The sequence below is a fragment of the Brienomyrus brachyistius genome, unplaced genomic scaffold (assembly GCF_023856365.1).
Source record: "Brienomyrus brachyistius isolate T26 unplaced genomic scaffold, BBRACH_0.4 scaffold27, whole genome shotgun sequence".
Taxonomy (NCBI): Eukaryota; Metazoa; Chordata; class Actinopteri; order Osteoglossiformes; family Mormyridae; genus Brienomyrus; species Brienomyrus brachyistius.
In genome coordinates this window covers 2,487,941-2,507,157 of record NW_026042306.1, presented here as the reverse complement: position 1 = coordinate 2,507,157, position 19,217 = coordinate 2,487,941, and the positions used below count along the sequence as shown (strand labels likewise).

The window sequence follows — 19,217 nt, the reverse complement described above, 5'->3', positions numbered from 1 at the left end:
ACTCACTGCCCTGCCTGTTTTCCAGCTATCCCTGCCCTACACACTGCTGATTACCTGGATCAGTTGTGTTCAGTCAATCAGAAGCTGAAACTGGGACTTGTGTGTGGGGCAGGGATAACAGGAAAACAAGCAGTTCAGTGGGGCCCGAGGACCGAGTTTGAGGAGCACTGGACTACAGGGTTCCATTTTTTTATATACAGATATACAAGACTCACTCTCCTCCTCAAAAAAACATGTAATTTTGGTACACCTTACAGATTAACAAAATAATTCAATCAGATAATGTCAAATATTATGTCAGATGAGGACACATAATTCAACAGATTACATGACATGAGTAGTAAGATCGCGGAATTTCGTCCGAGGATCTTTTGGGAATCTGTTCCCACACGTCGGACATTCTTTGAGACAATGCTTAACTAAGAGAGACAGTTAACCTGGTCCGGAGCAGACTTGTTCGTAGGTGTAAATTACTATGGTAACTCAGCGGGGATTCATTTAAGACACTTTGATGGAATGGAACTCTTACTTAAATAAGACAGACTTATCGAAATGAGCAAGACTTTCCCTTAATCCTGCTTCGTGGAATACCCCACCAGTTCGTTCGCGACGCCACCGACATATCGCTACTCCGGTGTTGTCTTGTATTCACACAGAGCTCCTCAAGACTCCGGTGGGAATAATAAAAGCCATCTATCTGCAAAGATTACTTATGATTTTAATTTTTTTCCCACCTTACTGTTGTTCATCTTACAGAACGATCGTCAAAACTGCACTGCTTTCCAAATGGCCCGAGTTCTGAACGGATTAAGTTCAAGTTCTGAGGTACCACTGTATTTGCAGTCATCTCCAGCTGCATAGTTCATATACTAAGATGAAATTACTATCTCGTTAGTCATAATGCAAGAAAACTGTGATAAACTGAGTATAAATATAAATTTAGAAGAATTTGAAACACTGAGAATCCGATAATTTAAACACGAAATAATGATTTCTTAGGGTTGCTAGTCTTCCTGCAACTGTGAGGTTAATCACCTTGTTCTTGGTAAAGGAGAAAATGCTGGTGAGGCCTTAATGTTTGATGAGTCAGTATTTATTGTGGAGTGGATGCATGTCATACAAAAGAGGCACAGAATAGTTTTAAGAAATATTTTTGCTTTCTCTAAAACTGTTGCAAGGTTTGTTCTTTTGCCTGTGACAAACTCACCTTGGCCAAAAGCCCTTTCCTACCAGGCATTACCCATCATCCTCCACAAAGCAGGGGAGGGTTATACGGCAGGTGAGGTTTACACAGCAGCACCTATGAGGGGGGACCTGCCCTCTCCCATAACCTCATTATTCAGCGTTTTAATAATAATAAGTATAATAATAAGGGTAAAGTCTGTGAAAATGGAGCAATGTTCCTGTCATTATGGCTTCATTAAAATGAATGTATTTTACTTGAACCTATTTCAGAAAACGACAGTCATTAATCTCATTGAGACATATAAGCCAATACAGTGTAGTATTCAGTCAAAAGCTCACCTACTAGACACTGTTAGTATCCCTTGATATAACATTATTATTGCATATCTGCCACTCATTCAAAGTGACCTAGAAATTGACCCAATTTGCACAGCTGGATATTTTTACTAGAGAAATTCAGGTTGAGCTTTACTTTGGAAGCCTAGAGTGGCGGCTCTCCGATGAGCCCCCCAGCTGCTGAGGAATACAGGCATCATTTTCAGGGTGGTGCTGCTGTTTTCTTCTTGCGCGTGGCTAATAAGTGAGTTACATAACCAGCACTCATCCATTAAGGCTGACAGAGCCCTGGTGAGGCGGCGGGGGTTGTAGACGGAGATGGAGAGAGCACTGCAACTCTCTACATGCCTCTCATACTCCCCTGAAGGGCAGGGTGCATGTGGGGGGGCGGGGTGAGCGATTGGCCTCTGAAGCTCTGTTACTAGGCAGGTTTCACAAGACGAGACACCCCCTCGGGGCGAGACCATTATGTAAGCCTTGTTCTCTGTGCTGACACGCTGATATGGAACAGAGATCTACTCGCAAGGTTAGGAAGACCAGTCCCTCCGTAACCTCTGCCCTCTGTGCTCTCCTACAGAATAGCTGCTAATTAAAGAGGTTTTACTGAACTGTAATGACAGCTCATCTGAAAAAGGTAAATACTGACACTCAGAACAAATTAAGAGGGTATTTGTAACATATTGTTTACAGACACACTTGCCTGAACTATGTAGCACAGAAAATTCACATTACAAAAATGTTCTATTTACATAAAGGTTATATGCTTTCAGGAAATGTATACTACTGGTTTAAATTTCAGACTCCAGGCTCAACACGGTCTTGTAGCAGGTAAACAGTATGGAAGATAGATGGATGGATAGTATAAATACTTCTATCATTCTTAGCTACAAATATTACTATTTTTTTGTATTATTTTAAGGAACAGCCTTAGTAATAGGTGCACATCCTAGTAACTGTAATGTTTGTCCTTAACCTTCTTGTGACCTTAAGTACACTTGCTGTTTGAACGTTCTGGTAATTTAATCAGAATGTTTCCAAAAGAGTTTCTGGGAATAACTGGAGAGGACTGGAAAACAAATTCTGGGCAAATACCCCAATGTATATAGTTATTTCAACAACAACCAAAAAAAAACTCTAGGGGATATTTGTACAAAACAAATCAGCTTTTATAAAATATAAGTGCTAATTATTTTAGGTCATTGATTGGTAAATGTTGCTGCGCCTTTCATTTCATTAAAATAAGTGGGAGGTTTCTTCTAAAAATAAAGAAAACAAAATGTTCATTTGTGGTTCTGTCTCGGAGTAATGTGGGGGGGGGGGGGGGGTTCTGTCTACACCCCCGTACATTTCAGCACACATACATCACTTTGCAGCTCCAATAAAGCAACTGGAAACCCGTGCTCTTAGCTTACTTGACTTTTATGCACTTAACATAATGGGGCACATTCTAGTAAACAGTCATCACCAGTCAGCCTATGAAATTTCACGTCTTTATTACACTTAAAAAAGTACGACTGCCCTGAGAGATGCAATGCAAATGAGTGTGTGTGTATCGGTGGTGGTAAGAAGGTAAGAAGATAAAAAAAAGTAAAAGAGAGAGTAGGGAAGGTTGTTGTGTTGTTCTGACCTGCACACGGTGTAGGATTACAGGGCTCTAAGGGAAGGTTACAGGGCAGCAGCTGAACCACAGGTGACCCTCTCCTGAGGATCCAGGATCCAGAGCCTATTGTCCTCACAAAGGCTGGACAGGTCACATACTGAGGAATTCCCCAAATGCCACTGCAACGTTAGCACTCAGAGCAAGCATGTAAGTGGACAAAAATAACAAACAACCTGCCTACTGTTAAAAGTCTACGGCTCATCTAGAGCAGTGTTTCCCAACCTGGTCTGTGGGGACCCCCAGACAGTCCACATTTTTGCTCCCTTCCAGCTCCTAGTAGGGGAGCAAAAATGTGAACTGTCTGGCAGGGAGCAAAAATCTGGACCGGGTTGGGAAACACTGACCTAGAGGACTCTGAGATTGCTATCTAGTTATACGTGTATGTCACTTTCACAAAACCAATGAGATATCCAATGAGGGACTTTCCTTTTTTCCTCATAAACCTGTTCCCAGGACCACATTACACGATTTATATTAGTAAGGTAATGATATATTGAGCTGACGTAATGTGCTATTATGTGTCAGTCAACAACAGTGGGGTGTGCAAGTGCAAGGATGTTATGTGGAACTGCATGTGTCGCTCCTTTTTTTATTGTTCTCTGCTTGCCTGTTTGCCCACACACAAGGACTGAAATCATAAATAAATGAAGAAATGAATAAATAAACAAAACGCATTCACACGCAGCTCAAGTGACTGCTCGGCGAGAACCAGCGGAGCCCTATCTGAAGTCGCCATCTGTCCCTGCCACAGCTCCCTCCGACAGACAGAAGTCGACAGAAGCGAACCGTGCCTTTTAGCGCGAGCGGGATCTGAAACCATAGGAGTGATTGGTGAGGCAGAGTCCCACGATTGACCGTGACTTCCTATGTACTCTTTGTAAAGCCAGGTGGAGAGACTTCCAGAGAAGATCTCATTCTGCACCAAGTAAACAAGGGGCTCCAGCTGCCATTGTCTCCATACTCTCTCAGCATTTTAATGCCCCTCCACATCCACACACATCCCTCCTCCCTGAAGCACAACAAGGATTCTCCAATAGCTTCCCAACTATGATAAGATTCCATTAATGCTAAGCTGTCAGTTCTGTTATGTAGAAGTCACAGTATAGCCAAGCTTTTCCCTCACTGAAGAACGATTTCAGTTTTTAAGTCAGGGTCACCTTATTAAAACATAACCTGGATTTGCCTGCACACCATCTGCAATAACAGTATTATTCAGGCCCCCGGTGAGCCCAGATCAACATGCTGTAACAAGTGTGCTTACTCTAAATAGCTGATTTTTTTTAAAAACAATAATCCAATTATCTAGAATAAGATCAAAATTGTGTCGAAGTTTATAAGCACAGATCTTCAGCTGTGGAAAATAAAAAATAAGTGTCTTTAGAAGGAGGCTTTGAAAATACAATTGTTTATATATGGAAGAAAAACATATTTGTGCTTGCTACAGTATATTAAAAATAAAAGAATATAAAAGCATGGTAGATACTATAGGATCAGAGAATATAAAAATATTTGCCTTAATCAGCCTGGTTTCACTGAATTTTCACTTATCTGTGACTTGTCTCTCCCGGGGCCATCTGCTGCATTAGACACCCATGCAGGGGGCTAAGATCCAGAAAGAGCAGGTTGCAGGCTCCCCACAGCTCAGGACAGCACCCCTGGAAGCCCCTCCTCCGTCTGCCTCTGCATCCTGTTATCGCTGCTAAAGCAGTTCTGGGAGTGACTTCATACTCCTCTGCTTTTTTTCTTCTCCTTTCTGTCAACATGCACTGTGATTAGCTTAATGACAGTATATAAGTCCAGGGTAAAACACACAGTGTTTTATCAGATGTTATTCTGTCGCTGTTGTCTTAAAGATATTGAAGGGAAGTCGTTTTATACAGCTTTAACAGAACACTTGAATGACTTTTATTTGTTTATATCAGTCAGTTATGCTAAATAACCATGCTACTGAAAATATTCTTGTTGGCCAACAGTGGATCTGAAAAATAAAACCCCAATTACCTGATTGATATTTAGGGTCTCTCTTATATTAAAGTGTATTTTTCTTTTATGTGTGGATGAATGGTGTGTGAGTGTGTACTGCGATGGTTTGACACCCCATCCTGGATTGGTCCCTGCATTGCGTGCATAGCCTCTGAGATAAGCTCCAGACCCCCGCAACCCTGAATAGGACAAGCGGTTACAAAAAATAGATGGATGGGTAGATGGATTTTTCTTTTTCAATATTCTGTAAAGTTGATTTTTTTTTGTGCAAATAATAATTTATAAATAATTTTATATAATATATATGATATATAATAATGTGATATATTACATAATAAATGTTATATGTAATATTATATATTAAATATAAAAACAGTTTAATAAAATTGCCCAATCACCCTTATCAGTATTTTCAGACTAATGATTTAAGATTAATGATGCCGTATAAAAATGCAATGTATGATTTATCAAACTGACATTATTGTAGATGGTTCTCAAAAGGATGGATGTGAATAACTGGCCCAAAAAACTAGCGTCACCATTTTTCAGACAACTTTGGAACAAGACATTCTGGTATAAAGCAAATCCAGCTCCACAATATAGCTTCAGTTCGTGGCTGACATTTCAGAAGTAATTCTAAATAAAATGTTGATTTGATAAGAGCAAGTGCACAAAAACCGGATATGTACACAGATGAAGGATCCAGGTGAAAGCTTATGGCTGATAAAATGGGTGATGCAGAAAAATATACTCAGTTGTTATATGCATCATCAACCAAAATTGGCACAATTTCTATTACAGATATTCTGCAGGTATTTCCTTACGTGCCTGGAATTGCAGCTCTCTATCCGCATTCCTACTTCTAGAATCGATCTGCATCCAGACCAAAGGCTCAGTCATCAGCCATTTGCACGCAGATGCTCAAAGCACTGATGAAACATTAAATGTTGCTGAAGACAGCAGGAAATAATGGACCCATCTGAAAAGCCATCCTGGGCCCATGTGTATGGGGGGGGGGGGGGTTGGTCACTATAACCTGATAATCTGCACTTTCGCAAATGGCCTTATTTAGCAAAGTAACCCCATAGGGGCCCGGCTCTGCTTTCACTCGGCTTGTCTCAAATGACAGATCCTCTGCCTCCATCTTCTGCAGTCTATCTCCCTTTTTGTGCTTCTACAGATGATCAAAACTCAGGGGGAGGGGTGGATGCCACAGCCTACCTGGATGATTTATTATATTGTCAGCTGTATGACTATGTCTAATTGAATCACTTCCGGTGATTCAAGAGCACAAGAACTCAGATAGAAAGTAATAATTGGCCTGTTTAAATCAAAACTGAGAAAATGGCTAGTGGAGAATCTAATCTTCTGGGTCATACACAGAAGACAGAACCCATGAATTCAAATCTGAATTCGATCAAATTTTACCTGCATATGAATAGCCATTTAGTTATGTCTATGCCCATATTATCAAACTACCACTTCTGCAGCATCATGCCATAACAGCAGCACTCCTTAGGCCTTTGTGAGCATCTCAGTGGGAAGGAGTAACAGGTGCAGGGCATCACCAATTGTGTACACTGGCAGAAACTCACATCTTCTGTGTATAGTCTATTTGTTGTATTATCAATAATTTCAAACTCAAAACAACTTGTTCCCTTCATCCCATTCCTATGTTTTAAAAAGAACAGCTCCTTTTCATACTGATACAAAAAAACAACAAAATCCTTTGAATTGGAATACAGACGTTCCTCTACTTACGAACTTTCAGACATACGAACGAAGAGGACTGTTAGTTCAAATTGTGTTCATTAGGCTCCCGTTTTTTTTTTCTGCTCGCCAATTCCGCCTAGTACGACTTCTGGCCGCTACTCCCGCCGCACAGCAGCGTAGTTCCTTGTACTTGCGTATACCCTTAATATGATGTTGAATAATGACTTACGAACATTTCAAATTATGAACGGCCGTTCGTAACGTATCTCATTCGTAAGTAGAGGAGCGGCTGTATTGCCATAAGCCTTCAAACTGCCTGCTATACCCCCATCTCTGACGAAGCATAAATATCAACCTAGATGTTTTTTCTAACCATTCACTCATTTCCTGTCTTCCTTCCTTGCTTAAAATATTAAGAATGGAACTGCTATGTGAGCTGCAGGCCAAGTCTTTTGGGAGCTACACAAAAAGCGATTTTTTTCTCCAGTTTAACCAATTACAAAGGGGTAAATCTGACATGTATATGACACTAAATGCCTCTCTTTTGGAGGCAGGGTCTGTGTTGGATGGTTAGGAAATTTACTTCCTTAGCTCAAATTCCCTGTCTTCCCATTACCACACTGAACTGAATAATATAGGCTATCATTCACCTGCATTTTCTCTGACTACACACCACTTGCAAGTTTAATATGCTTACTTCAGTGCTTTTACACAATATAATAACAAATGACAATTTTCACTTTCAAGTCCATTAATAAATATTAGTTAATTGCCCATTTAAGAGGCGTGATAAAGGGAAATCAGGTGACAAAGCCATCTAGTCACAGTTGCTTCCAAATTATTTCCACTATACCTAAAAAGCAGACACGGGTAGTTCAGGTCCAGAAAGTAAAAATACAAGCCAAGATTTTGTTTCAGTTAACCAGTTAAGTATTAAGAGTCACAGCCACATAGTACTCAGCTGGTTAGTTTAAACAAAATCTTGGTCTGGATTTTTACTTTCTGGACCACAACTATCCCCCTCTGCTAAAAAGGACAGGTACAGTATCTGTGATGCCTGACCACCCCACCTCTTGGTAGAGGTAGAAAATACTTCTCAATTTGCAGATTATGTGTTACTTGAATGTGTTTGTTGAGGTGATGACATCCATTCTTAAGCCCATATAGCAATTTCCTATTTGTTTTATGTATATCCATCACTTACTATTAGGGGTGTAACAATAAGCGTAATAATACGATAAAAAAATACCTCAAAACCTTTGTCGGACTGTTCCGATAATAACCAAGATATCACGTAGTTATTTCGCTCGTATATGCTCCATCTCAAAAAATACATATTATATTAGCGAATGCTTTGTGTTCTATTGCCCGGGTGTAACTCACATTAAATGCATTACAAAGTAACTGGTCAAATAGAAACAAAAACACATTTACAGTATATTAACAAAGCTATAATTTATCTCTTTAAGAAAAAGGAGATTGTATGAAGATGTGAGATGATGTCACGAAGTAACGTGAAGAGAGCATGTTGTTTTTTTGCAGAAGCGGTTGAGTACTGCCGTAGGATTTAGAATACGGTAAAAAGAAAACTTGTTAAACTTAATTTTACAACTTACGTGGTGTAAGAAGATTTTTAATTAACCAAAGGAAGATGGAAGAAATGCTTTAAACCACGATAAATTGTTTTCTTTTCTGCGCTACATTGACACTTCCGAAGATTTGGAATGGATATGCATGTGCTTCACCGAAAAGGGACCCATCGAACGGAGTTAATAGCAGGATGGTGAGCTGAACCCATGGAGCAAATTTGAAGGATGAGTAGAGGGAACTTTGAATTTCTTACAGCGTGTGCAGTTAGGATATGATGGACTGAATTGAACTGTATATTACACGTTCACCGTTTTCACGTATTATTTAGCGTGTTAGTATGTATGGGCGTGGCCTATATTTCACGCGATGAAAACAGACCTGGAGGAAAAATGGCAGAAAACACTACTTCGGAATTGCAGACTGTGTTTTGATTAAAAGATCCAGCTGCTGAAGTAATAATTAATATTTTATAAAGGAACTACTTACTGCTTGTTTTTGTTTTATAATTACATGCATTGTTCAGGCATTCATCGCAAAGGACAATTACTGCTAAGTTCTGGCAAAGGCTTAAGGTCATAGCTGGATATTTCACTGATGAAGAAAAGCAGAAGCACTTTAGGTTAAAAGGAAGAACTAATTTAATATAAATAAACATGTTGATTATTAATTATTAAAAGAGTTGTTTCTTTTTTAATATCGTGGAAGTTATTGTATCGTGAACCTTTTATCGCGATGTTATCGTAACGTGAGTTTTTGCCATCCTTACATCCCTACTTAGCATGAGTTATTTAATTTGTGTTTCAACTGTAGCAAGGACACAAAAAATTATTTAAATAATGTAATAATTAAATTGATTTTTATATCAGTTCTAGTGTCCTGTTTTCTTACACTGTTGTCTTAATAGTTGTTTAGTTTATGAGTCATGTATAATTGATACGGTATTTTGAAAAGGTCCTCACCACACAATATAACTACAATGAAATTAATTTCATGATAAAAAACTTGATCACACCCCAGGGGCTGACTGTTGTGGTCCATTGTTGTGTGGGCACTCAAATAAATACATGCTCCAAGTCATAAAACAATGACAATATTCTCATTGAAAAAGTTTAATGTCACAGTGGTTCTGGTATTTCTGCTGACTGGGGGACGAAATTATTTCTAAATTATGCTACTATTTCTGGACATCTTCAATGGTACTGGCACTGTCTGAAATGTTAAGAGGTATTTCCAAACTCACTTTGACCTAACGCTGTGGTTACAATTACGCAACTGCTATGCAGGGAATTAAAAAAAAACATCCATATAAATTTGTTCATAGTAGGGAGAAGACCCCTGTACAAAGGGGTGCGACCGAAAGACATCCCACGCCCACAGCAGCCCTCGCAAAGTTAACTTTTCAGTGTGAACAGTACGTAAAATGCATAACCATCGCAATGGTGACATTTTCCCTTACTCTAAAAAAAATAATAATCCCTTACTCTAATTGGAGGAAACCCAGTTCCCTCGGTTGCAGTCCGCAGGTCTGTGGAGCATGCCCCTTAAGACCCGCCTTCCTACCCCGCGCTACATTTCTATTGGCAAATAATTCGAACGCCGACGGACGATCTGTGGAACTTACGCATCTCTCATTGGAGGTCGTGGATGTCAGATGCTGCCCGCTTTTTCCAGTCTGTTAAGTGTTGTCCAGCTTTTTTCCCTTTTGCCACCCGAAAGCAGATCAATTCGGAGGAGGAGGAGGACGGAATCTCTGGAAGGTTGGGCAAAGCTTCTTCTATACCATCAAAAATATATATTAATACGGGAAATTGCCAAGAACGCATTTTAATGTTTTGTTGGTCTTGAATCGCAGTGAACCAATATAAAATAAAGCTGAATGAGACACGGTAACCATACTAGGGTTACTCCGAGGGTATTTTGCCGCATCCATTTTGACAGTGAGCTTCCTAGCCAGTTAGCATCTTGCAAAGTTATGGCTATTTGGTGATCTTTAACGAATATTTTCCCCAAAAGTTACAGATACGTAGACCTAAGTTTGACTAACGCTGTTCCCCTAAGGGAGGCTTTAAGTTATGCGTAGAGGTCCCGTACCAGCTGCCCTTTCACCAGACGTTGACAATTTAGCGATCTGCTTAGGCGCCTTAATGCGCCTTTTAGTCCGCGGGCAGCCTGAGCTCGGCGGTCCGTGCATTCCGGCTTCGCCTGGATACCGTCCATAAATCGGGTACACTGACCTGGCGTGAAACCAACCAAGTCCGTTTTAATCTATATTATGAGGAGGCTAATCTGATCTTATCCGACCAGTTAGGTGGTTGGTAAACCCGTCGAGCCTCCGCGTTAGGTGGTTGTGGTTTACCTTGTGTATCTGTACCTGTCACCAGCTAACGCGGATGTCAGCCCTGGTTTACTCTTTGTTTCTGGCGATCGGCTTCGTTGTGCGCAGATCGTCGCCCAGTCCGGCCGTACTATATTTCAGTTGTCTGGTAAGGTTCGGCTGGTTAGTTGGTCATTAGAGGCATGCTGTCTGCGAATGAAACTGAAATGCTGCTTTTAAAGGGAGTTTGGTGAAAGTGACGTTTTGACAGCCTCTTTCCCTCCTGTAGGTCGCTAACTACCCGTAAGTCTTCCGGACGAATCCACCCTTTCGCGGCACCCACACGCCCGCTTGGCTCGCCCTTCCCCAGACACTCCTTTCCCATTTTGCTGCCGGACTCGCAGTGAAGCTGCTTTAAAGGGCGCGAAGAAGCGACATTAACTATTAAAAACCATGGATAAAACGGAGCTTATCCAGAAGGCGAAGCTGGCCGAACAGGCTGAGCGCTACGACGACATGGCTTCGTCCATGAAGGAGGTGACGGAGCAGGGAGCCGAGCTGTCCAACGAGGAGCGCAACCTGCTCTCTGTCGCCTACAAGAACGTGGTGGGGGCCCGGCGATCGGCCTGGAGGGTTATCTCTAGCATCGAGCAAAAGACCGAGGGTGGCGACAAGAAGCTGCAGATGGTCAAGGAATACCGGGAGAAAGTGGAGTCCGAGCTACGAGATATCTGCAACGACGTGCTGGTAAGTGCCGATAAATTTTATGTAGCCCGTCTCTGGGGAAGTTTCTGGAGGCAGAGATGGGCTTAGCCGGCCCTTCTCCAGTTTTCTGCCTAGACGCGTAAACCCTGGTTAGCCGCGACGATAAGACCTTTGCCGGAACCTGGGGTTGACGCTTACGCTTGGTTACCGGTGTAGGTCACGTTTTGGTATTTATGTAAATGTTACGTTTTGAATGACCATCCTAAGGTTCCGGGGATGACCAAATGCGTATTGCTTGGCCGTATCCGAAGACGGCAGGATTAGGTTTCGAGTCAATCGCAACACCCAGATCCGGAGTGAAAACGCCGTGGTTGTAGTGCTGCGTGAAAGGGGCGTACTTTGAGCAAAGGTCACATTGCAAAATGCTGCAAGGAGCTGGTCTCCTTGATGCTTATCAAGAACCATGCAGAGACGCTGCACCATTGATCTGGTGCAGACGGCTCGCCTCTCCATCCTAGAGCTCTTAATCAATACGTACATCAGCGGAAATGCTGCACTTCTACCTCCTAATGATATTTTATCGTAAGAGACGACCATGACAACCATGAATAATTTACCTTTTTGAATCAATATGGATGGAAACTGTTGCTCGGTGGTTTAGCTGAGGCATTTTTGTTTAATGTGGCAGCATATATGTACAGGGGAGTTTGTCGTATCCCTTGTTGAAATATCTAAATTAAATGTTCATAACCTTAACCATACCTGTTCCCTTCATTTGATTCTGTCAAATAGGTAATGCACAAATCAAGCTGCTTTTACATGTCTTGAACTGCTTAGATGGTTTCAACAAATTTGGTCTTGAAAGCTGGCTAACTGTGTTGCCCATGTGTAGAAGAAAATAAATTACATTTCTAAGCTAAGTCAGTATTCGGGGTTGCTTTTCATAATGCTTATACTCTTTGTTGTGTCACCAGACTGTGCGCTTGGCATCCATTATTTTAAGTTGGTGAGAGAACATAGGCTGGATCATATTGCTTTGAGCAGCCTCTTGTGGCATGTTGATAACTGGCCATATATGGAGAACATCATTGTATAAATCAGTGATGAACAGTGCTTGAGTCGACTCCTTGATTTTTAACCCATTACAAGCTTCCAGTCTTTATCCCTTTTATCTCGTAACATTCAGTTTGTTCTGGAAAAATCAGTCAGTGAAGAATCTGTCACAGAGCTTGATTTAATTTTTTTTAACTGGTCATCTCACAAGTTTCCCCTCTCATTGTTTTAGCACATCTCCCTCTTGCTTCTGTGATGAAGTGTTAAGGTCCCCTCTGCAGTTACTTCCTGTCAGGGACCGATTCATTTTAAAATCGTTCATGGTGTTATGACTTGCAGCTTCCTGGATAGGCCTCTTTCCCTCCATGCTATGTTTGGTTTATTAGTCTTGTCGGACTGCCATGCATACTTAATGTGGCATGAGCATTGATTGCTTGGCTCTGCTACTCCCCCTGTGATGCTGTGAAGTAGCATGGTGCCTGTAGTTTTGGGCCAGGCTGGGCTGAGGTGTGGCACCTGGCACTGAATCATGCCAGCACCATGTTCTTTGTTTGCTTTGTGTCTCTGGGCATACCAGTGAATTGTACCTCCTTTGTGCTGGCATAATTTTTTTTTTCTCCCCCTGGGTGCTTTGGTTCCTCGCACAAGCCAAAGACATTTTGTGCTTGCTTTTTTTTGTGTGATGGATAGACTGGTTAGCTGTCATTGTCCATGGCATGAGTAGGATTCTGAAAATATATGTTGGAGGCAGAATGGGAGTGTGCTTAAAATCTGTTTATTTGATAGATAGAAGTTAGTAGTAACACACTCCTTAGGAAATTCCACCTAGGAATCATAATAAGCTTGTTCTGTTACTTGCCAGGTGAACAATACTTCTTAAGGAACCAGCGTTGTGTGCACCTTCAGAGAACTTGCACTTATCGGGTTTAATTTAATGTCTTGACAAAAGTGGGCCATAGAAAATAAAAGCATGCGGGCGTGTTTCCACAGGAATAATAAATCAAATAAATACCACAAGGCTTCAGCTCTATTTCCCAGCGCTGTAGCGAACTGCAGGGGGGTGGGACAGAGATGGGGGCCCATGTGGCGTTACGAGGACTTCCTTTGGCAGAATTAGGATAATGTGAGTAACCATATTCCTGTTTCTCTGCTTTCAGTTCAGTGCACTCTTGCTCTGTCCATCATTTTCAAGTAAGAGGCTGTTACCAACGTGCTGGGTCAGAATGTGAAGCCGGGGTCGGCACAGTCGCGGCCTTTTCCATGTGTGAGACAGCGAGGATGACCAGCTTTTTACCTGTTGACAAGCACTCAACCTGACTGAATGCTGAGGAAAGTTAACCAATTTGACCAAGTTTTATCTTCTCTAGTTACTTTTTTAGATGTTTCAAACCATACGTGGTAGTTATCTGTGGATTCCGCCGCTTGAGTGGAAGAGAGGGAGGAGTTATTGACCGCTTGAGATTGCTGCCTAGCTAGTTAGCTGCAGTCTCAAGGGCAGAAATGATGATCTGGAAGAATAGGACTGTGTGACTGCTTCAACTGTAGAGGCTGCATAGTTTTGCTCTGCCTGCTAGCATTCTGCTAATGAATTGTACTGTAATCTTCTCATCTTCTCATTGCTGGATAAATGTTTTGGTGGAACAATTGAAATTTAATTAGTCAATTTGTCAACATTTGCTGTTCATTTGTAGAAACAAACGAATGGCTATTTAATCTGATTTAATATATGAATCCTATTTTAAAGTTTTCTCAGTTATTAGATAATATATTTAAATAGCAGAAATATGCATAGGATTTCAGGCTTGTTTAGCACAATTAGCAGGTGGGGTATTTTGTCTCATGACCCATCGGACACATTCAGTCTCATTGAAGTCTCGTTAAGAAGCCAGCGGGAAGGAGAGGAAGCTGAAGCTGTGTGCTGTGAGGCGCCGGACTGGGATGGGGCGGCTCGTGGTGTGGCTGAGCTCATCAGAGGTCTTGTGAGGGGACGTGGGACACGGATCTGTCTTTGAAGGTTGGGACTGGTGTTGCAGTGAGTGCTATGCAGACCATCATGCACCAGTAGGAGAGATCAGCTGAAATAGACATTTCATAATTATGGTCCTCATTCTATCTGGGGCATAGGATGGGGCATGCTTTGTGCTTGTCGGCAAACTTTGTAAACTACTCTTGGGTGAAGCCCTGAAGTTATGTGTCTGCTTGTACCTGATACGCAAATGTCTTTCTTCTTAAAGCGCTGGTTACAGGCTGCAACAGTCATGTGGGTGTTTTTCGTGGTTTGAGAATCAGTGAGATGGTCTGTTAGATTACTTGGTCTGTGGTGATGGTTCACACCAGTGGTTACCATAGTAACCAAAACCAGGTTTCTCGGCTGCAGATTGAGACCAAACAGTGACCGCCTTTCATTGTACAACTGTGCAGTACATCTTGGAAAATTTAAGTTTTAATTTAAAATTCAGTGTCATGTCACCAAGTAGCATGAACATGTGACTTGCCTATTTCTGTGCATCTGGGAATCCAGAGAAATGAGGGTTCAGGCATGCATGCTTCTCGGCACCACTCCTGTAGCAGCAGCCTGGGCAACAGGGTGAAGATGTGCTTTTGTGGCATGGAGGGTTTTGAGACCTGGTTTCTTGGATCATTGGCACTTGCTGGTAATTAGGAATTGCAGTTGTAAAGTACAGATTAGTACAGATTTTTACATGTTCCTTTCTCCTCAGGGACTACTGGGTAAATACCTAATTGCCAACTCCACTAACCCTGAGAGCAAAGTCTTCTATTTAAAGATGAAGGGAGACTACTACAGATACCTTGCTGAAGTTGCATCTGGAGAGGACAGGAAAGGTGAGTGTCTCAGCACGGCTCCCTCTCCAGGTTTGGTGTTTATCTGCCATTTCTGATTCCTCTGCACCACAAGGAAATTTTTGTTTTTTCTTTTACCCAGCAGTAATAGAAATATGTTTGATTGCTTTTACAGAATCACAGCATGACTCCAGAAAATCAGTCCGCACTTATTTATTTCCCTGGAATTAAATGTATCGACTTTAATGAAAGTTGATTAAAGCTCGCAGTAGCTTCAAACCAGCTTACCTCTGGGTGTTTCTGATCCACTGCCCAGGCTGTATTTTAATCCCCTGATATTGTTGTTAAAATTCTTTATGCTATATGTATAGTTGCTGTGCATTTTCCCCTTGGATATAGCTTGACATTGACTGTGTGTATATTACATTGTGAGGACCAAAATATCCGCACAATGTAGCGATAATCTGCTATTTGGACCTGGGTGTGTTTTGGGATCGCTCCATTTGTATGAGCCTTGTCTGGGATAACTGGTACATGTATCCTGTGACACAGCTGCCCCTACCAGGTCCTTACTACGGCCTGTCCCATTCCTCAGGATATTAGATGTCGCTCATTGATCTCCTCTTTTGAAATGTGCTTGACTTTGCTGTTCCAGAGAACATTGTGCTGCACTCATAGCTCCCCCCTCCTTTTCCTCCTCATGCCAACCCCCATCACCCCCTACAGAGACGATAGCCAGTTCTCAGGGTGCTTATCAGGAGGCATTCGACATCAGCAAGAAGGAGATGCAGCCCACACACCCCATCCGCCTGGGCCTGGCCCTCAACTTCTCCGTCTTCTACTATGAGATTCTCAACTCCCCGGAGCAGGCGTGTTCACTGGCTAAACAGGTTCTTTCTTTTTATCTGCAATTTGCTGGTGTCGAGGAACTATGGTAGCACAATGCAACATCTTGTAGGCATTATTGAATGAACTTTCACAGCTACTAGTGTATGTTTAATCTTGTTTAATGTGACTTCAGAATGTTTTCTTAGTGCTTAGACTTTTGACAGTTGTCTTTGATTGTCCCAGACATTGTTACCTGGGTCATTACAGTAGTCCAGTCCCTGTGCCTGAGTACCGTAGAGAGGGTTATAAGGAGCAGATACTCATGGGATGTTAACTTGTAGCTGGAATGCTGTAAAGTCAGTTTAATGCTTATTATCCTTCTGCTGGTCCCTGGGGTTGTCCAGCTGCTGAAAATGCCTGCACACAAGTCATAGCTCTTCTGAGGCCAGTGGGTAGAGTGCAGTGGGTAGAGGGTATTTTCATATGACAAACACAAAGGGCGACCTGATTTGTTCTGCATGTACGCGTAGGCCTTTGACGAAGCCATCGCGGAGCTCGATACACTGAACGAAGACTCGTACAAAGACAGCACTCTCATCATGCAGCTGCTAAGAGACAATCTGACAGTGAGTATTCCTGGCTTCCTGCTACTCAGGTTTACGCTGTCCAGCAGGAGCGCGTGGTGTTCGCTGCAGGCTTCAGGCCTGGCTATTTTTCTCCTAGAAGGTGATAGTTGGCCTGTCATTCCAGTTTATCTGGCTCAACCGGTCAGGTAGTTGCCTGTGCAGCTTCCGAATATGCAGCCCGGTGCAGTTTTTTGGGCAAATTTCCATATACATTAACCAGTAATGTGAATATTTGCTTCCTTTTAAGTAAGCAGTAGTGTGTGCTTCATTTATTTAGAAGCAAGTCTAGTTAATACCATCCGGGAGGTTTGATAGCACTATTCCCCTGGTGCTCTGAAACTGAATCCTGAGATGCTGAAACTGAAATGTCTCTCTCCAGTTATGGACATCTGACAACACAGCAGATGACGGCGAGGCCGGAGATGGAGGCGATAATTAGATGCCCAGGGAGTCACCCCCGTCGACACAAAAACAGGAAAAGAAGAAAAACCTTTTTACACACCATCATTCCTTATTGTTCCACTATTCTAGCAATGGAAGCCCATCATTACTGAAGAGCTATTTGTGGAAATTTTTCACACAGCTGCTTTTGGGAGAGCAAAACAATTTATCCATACTGATATTTTAAAGTAACTCTGCTCCTTGGTTTTTGTGTGTTGTCCCAACATTCCTCATGTCATTTATGTTGGAAAGTATTAATTGTTTCACTTTACATTGAGTAACTTCCATTTAAAATTCAAAAATGACCTTGAAGGGCTTTGTGAGTCTTCAGAAAATGTCTGAATGTCAGTGCTAAGAAAGTCTAGAACCCAGGATTTTGTGGGAAATTACATGAAAATTCCTGTATTCTTGGTTCCCCCTTGTCCCATAATTCTCAGCAAGGTAATCCAATAATGTTACAGCAGTTGATGTCTGAATCAGTCGTTTCAGAACCCAGCTTGCTAGGGGGTATTACGGCGGTAAAGCATCTGCAAGCTGTGATTGGTTGATTCATGCTATGTACTCGCGAGGCAATGGTTGCTTACAGTCACTCATTAGTCTATCATTCCTTCAAAGGTCATGAAATGCTCCTGTCCTCTGTGGTACCCATTTCAATGTGTTACTTTGTAGCATGTCTGACTTAAAGGTGATGCCTAGAGACCGAACAATGACACAAGCTATGTGCATGTTTTTATTTTAATTTACTTCGGAATGGGAAATAAATCACACACTAGTCCAAGTGTTCTATTTAGTTCTCTTCGATGCAGGTTTGTGCACATGTCCGGAGGGTGTTTGGTTTGTCCAGTGACTGTCATTTTGCGATTTGGACCACTATTGTGTTTTGCTAATCATTGATTGTAGTTCCCAAAAGCCTTGTGAAAACGTTAAATGCCCTGTGTAACAGCTTATGTACCATGAATAAAATGACATTTTATAAACCAGCAACCATTTTTTTTAACTGCTAATGCATGTGTGGGTTTTTGTTTGCTGAGAGAGAATCTAGAAATTTGTAATGATTATCTCTAGGGTGATGTGTGACTGGGGATTTGGACTGTGATTGGAAGGTCACTGGTTCAAGTCCCGTGGTGGGCAAAGTGATTTCACCTTTTGGGTGCCTAAGCAAGGCCATTCACCCTAGTTGCTCCAAGGACTTGCTGTTCTCTAACTTGTGCATCGCTTTGGATCAAGGCATGTGATAAGTAATGAAATTTGTCATTTACAGTAAAGTAGAATGTGGTAGAATTTTTTGCATTGGGCTATATTTTTTTCAAAATGATTTTTTTTCATGCTGCAAGAATAAAGTTTAATTATGAAATGGAGTCAAAGCCACCAAAGGGTTCAAAAATGGGTGTGTCATTTTTTAAGTCCTGTGGACACCTTGAGTAATTAAGATATGACTTGAAAAAGATGAAAAAGTATTGGGGGGGCTGTTTTTTATGCTTTTTGTAGCTACAGTAAAACCTCGGATTACGGGTAACTTGGTTTCTGAGTGCTTTGAAAGGCGAGCAAAATTTTAAAATTTTAATTTGATAAACGAGCGAGGTCTTGCAATACGGGTATAATGTATACGCTTTGTCTGCCTAGCATCACGTAATCACAACAGCCGATGGTTCTTCTCTCGCTGCAGGATTGTGGGTAGTCGTTTCCCATGCTCGGTCTGCTGTCATTGGATAGATTCCTTGTTAAAGTCGCACAAAAAGAAAGATTCCAGTGAGACAATAGATAGCAGTGATTCCGTTAGTTATAATGAAAGTCGTCCTAAAAAATAATCCTCCTCTTCTCCTCACTCTCGCCTCCCTCACACCATCAACGGTTCTTTTAAAAGGTAAAGTGTAGGTTAATTTGTTTTATGTATTTTTACTTTATATTTTGTATTAATCATTTTTATATGATTATTTTTTGGTTGTGGAATCAGCTGAGTTTCCATTAATTCAAATGGGAA

At 41.6% G+C, this 19,217-nt stretch overlaps 1 protein-coding gene and 1 long non-coding RNA gene across 4 annotated transcripts; one reads left to right on the top strand and one right to left on the bottom strand.

Annotated features, from left to right (window-relative positions):
- Window positions 1–2,832: 2,832 nt before the first annotated feature.
- On the bottom strand, window positions 2,833–10,956 carry LOC125720967 (uncharacterized). Its single transcript, XR_007385629.1, has 3 exons — window positions 10,824–10,956; window positions 10,089–10,241; window positions 2,833–4,934 (listed from the first exon to the last, which is right to left on the bottom strand). It is a non-coding gene; the product is annotated as an uncharacterized LOC125720967 (long non-coding RNA).
- Window positions 10,087–18,216, top strand: LOC125720963 (14-3-3 protein theta). 3 transcript variants are annotated; one of them, XM_048996883.1, is made up of 6 exons: window positions 10,087–10,224; window positions 11,071–11,528; window positions 15,260–15,383; window positions 16,068–16,231; window positions 16,700–16,795; window positions 17,175–18,216. In XM_048996883.1, exons 2-6 carry the CDS (start codon window positions 11,235–11,237, stop codon window positions 17,232–17,234), a joined length of 738 nt encoding a protein of 245 aa, XP_048852840.1. In that variant the 5' UTR covers window positions 10,087–10,224; window positions 11,071–11,234; the 3' UTR covers window positions 17,235–18,216. The 3 variants fall into 3 exon arrangements, with proteins under 3 accessions (XP_048852840.1, XP_048852841.1, XP_048852842.1); XM_048996884.1 differs by having other exon boundaries at window positions 10,107–10,224; window positions 11,053–11,528; XM_048996885.1 differs by lacking the exon at window positions 10,087–10,224 and adding an exon at window positions 10,825–10,950.
- The last annotated feature ends 1,001 nt before the right edge of the window (window positions 18,217–19,217 follow it).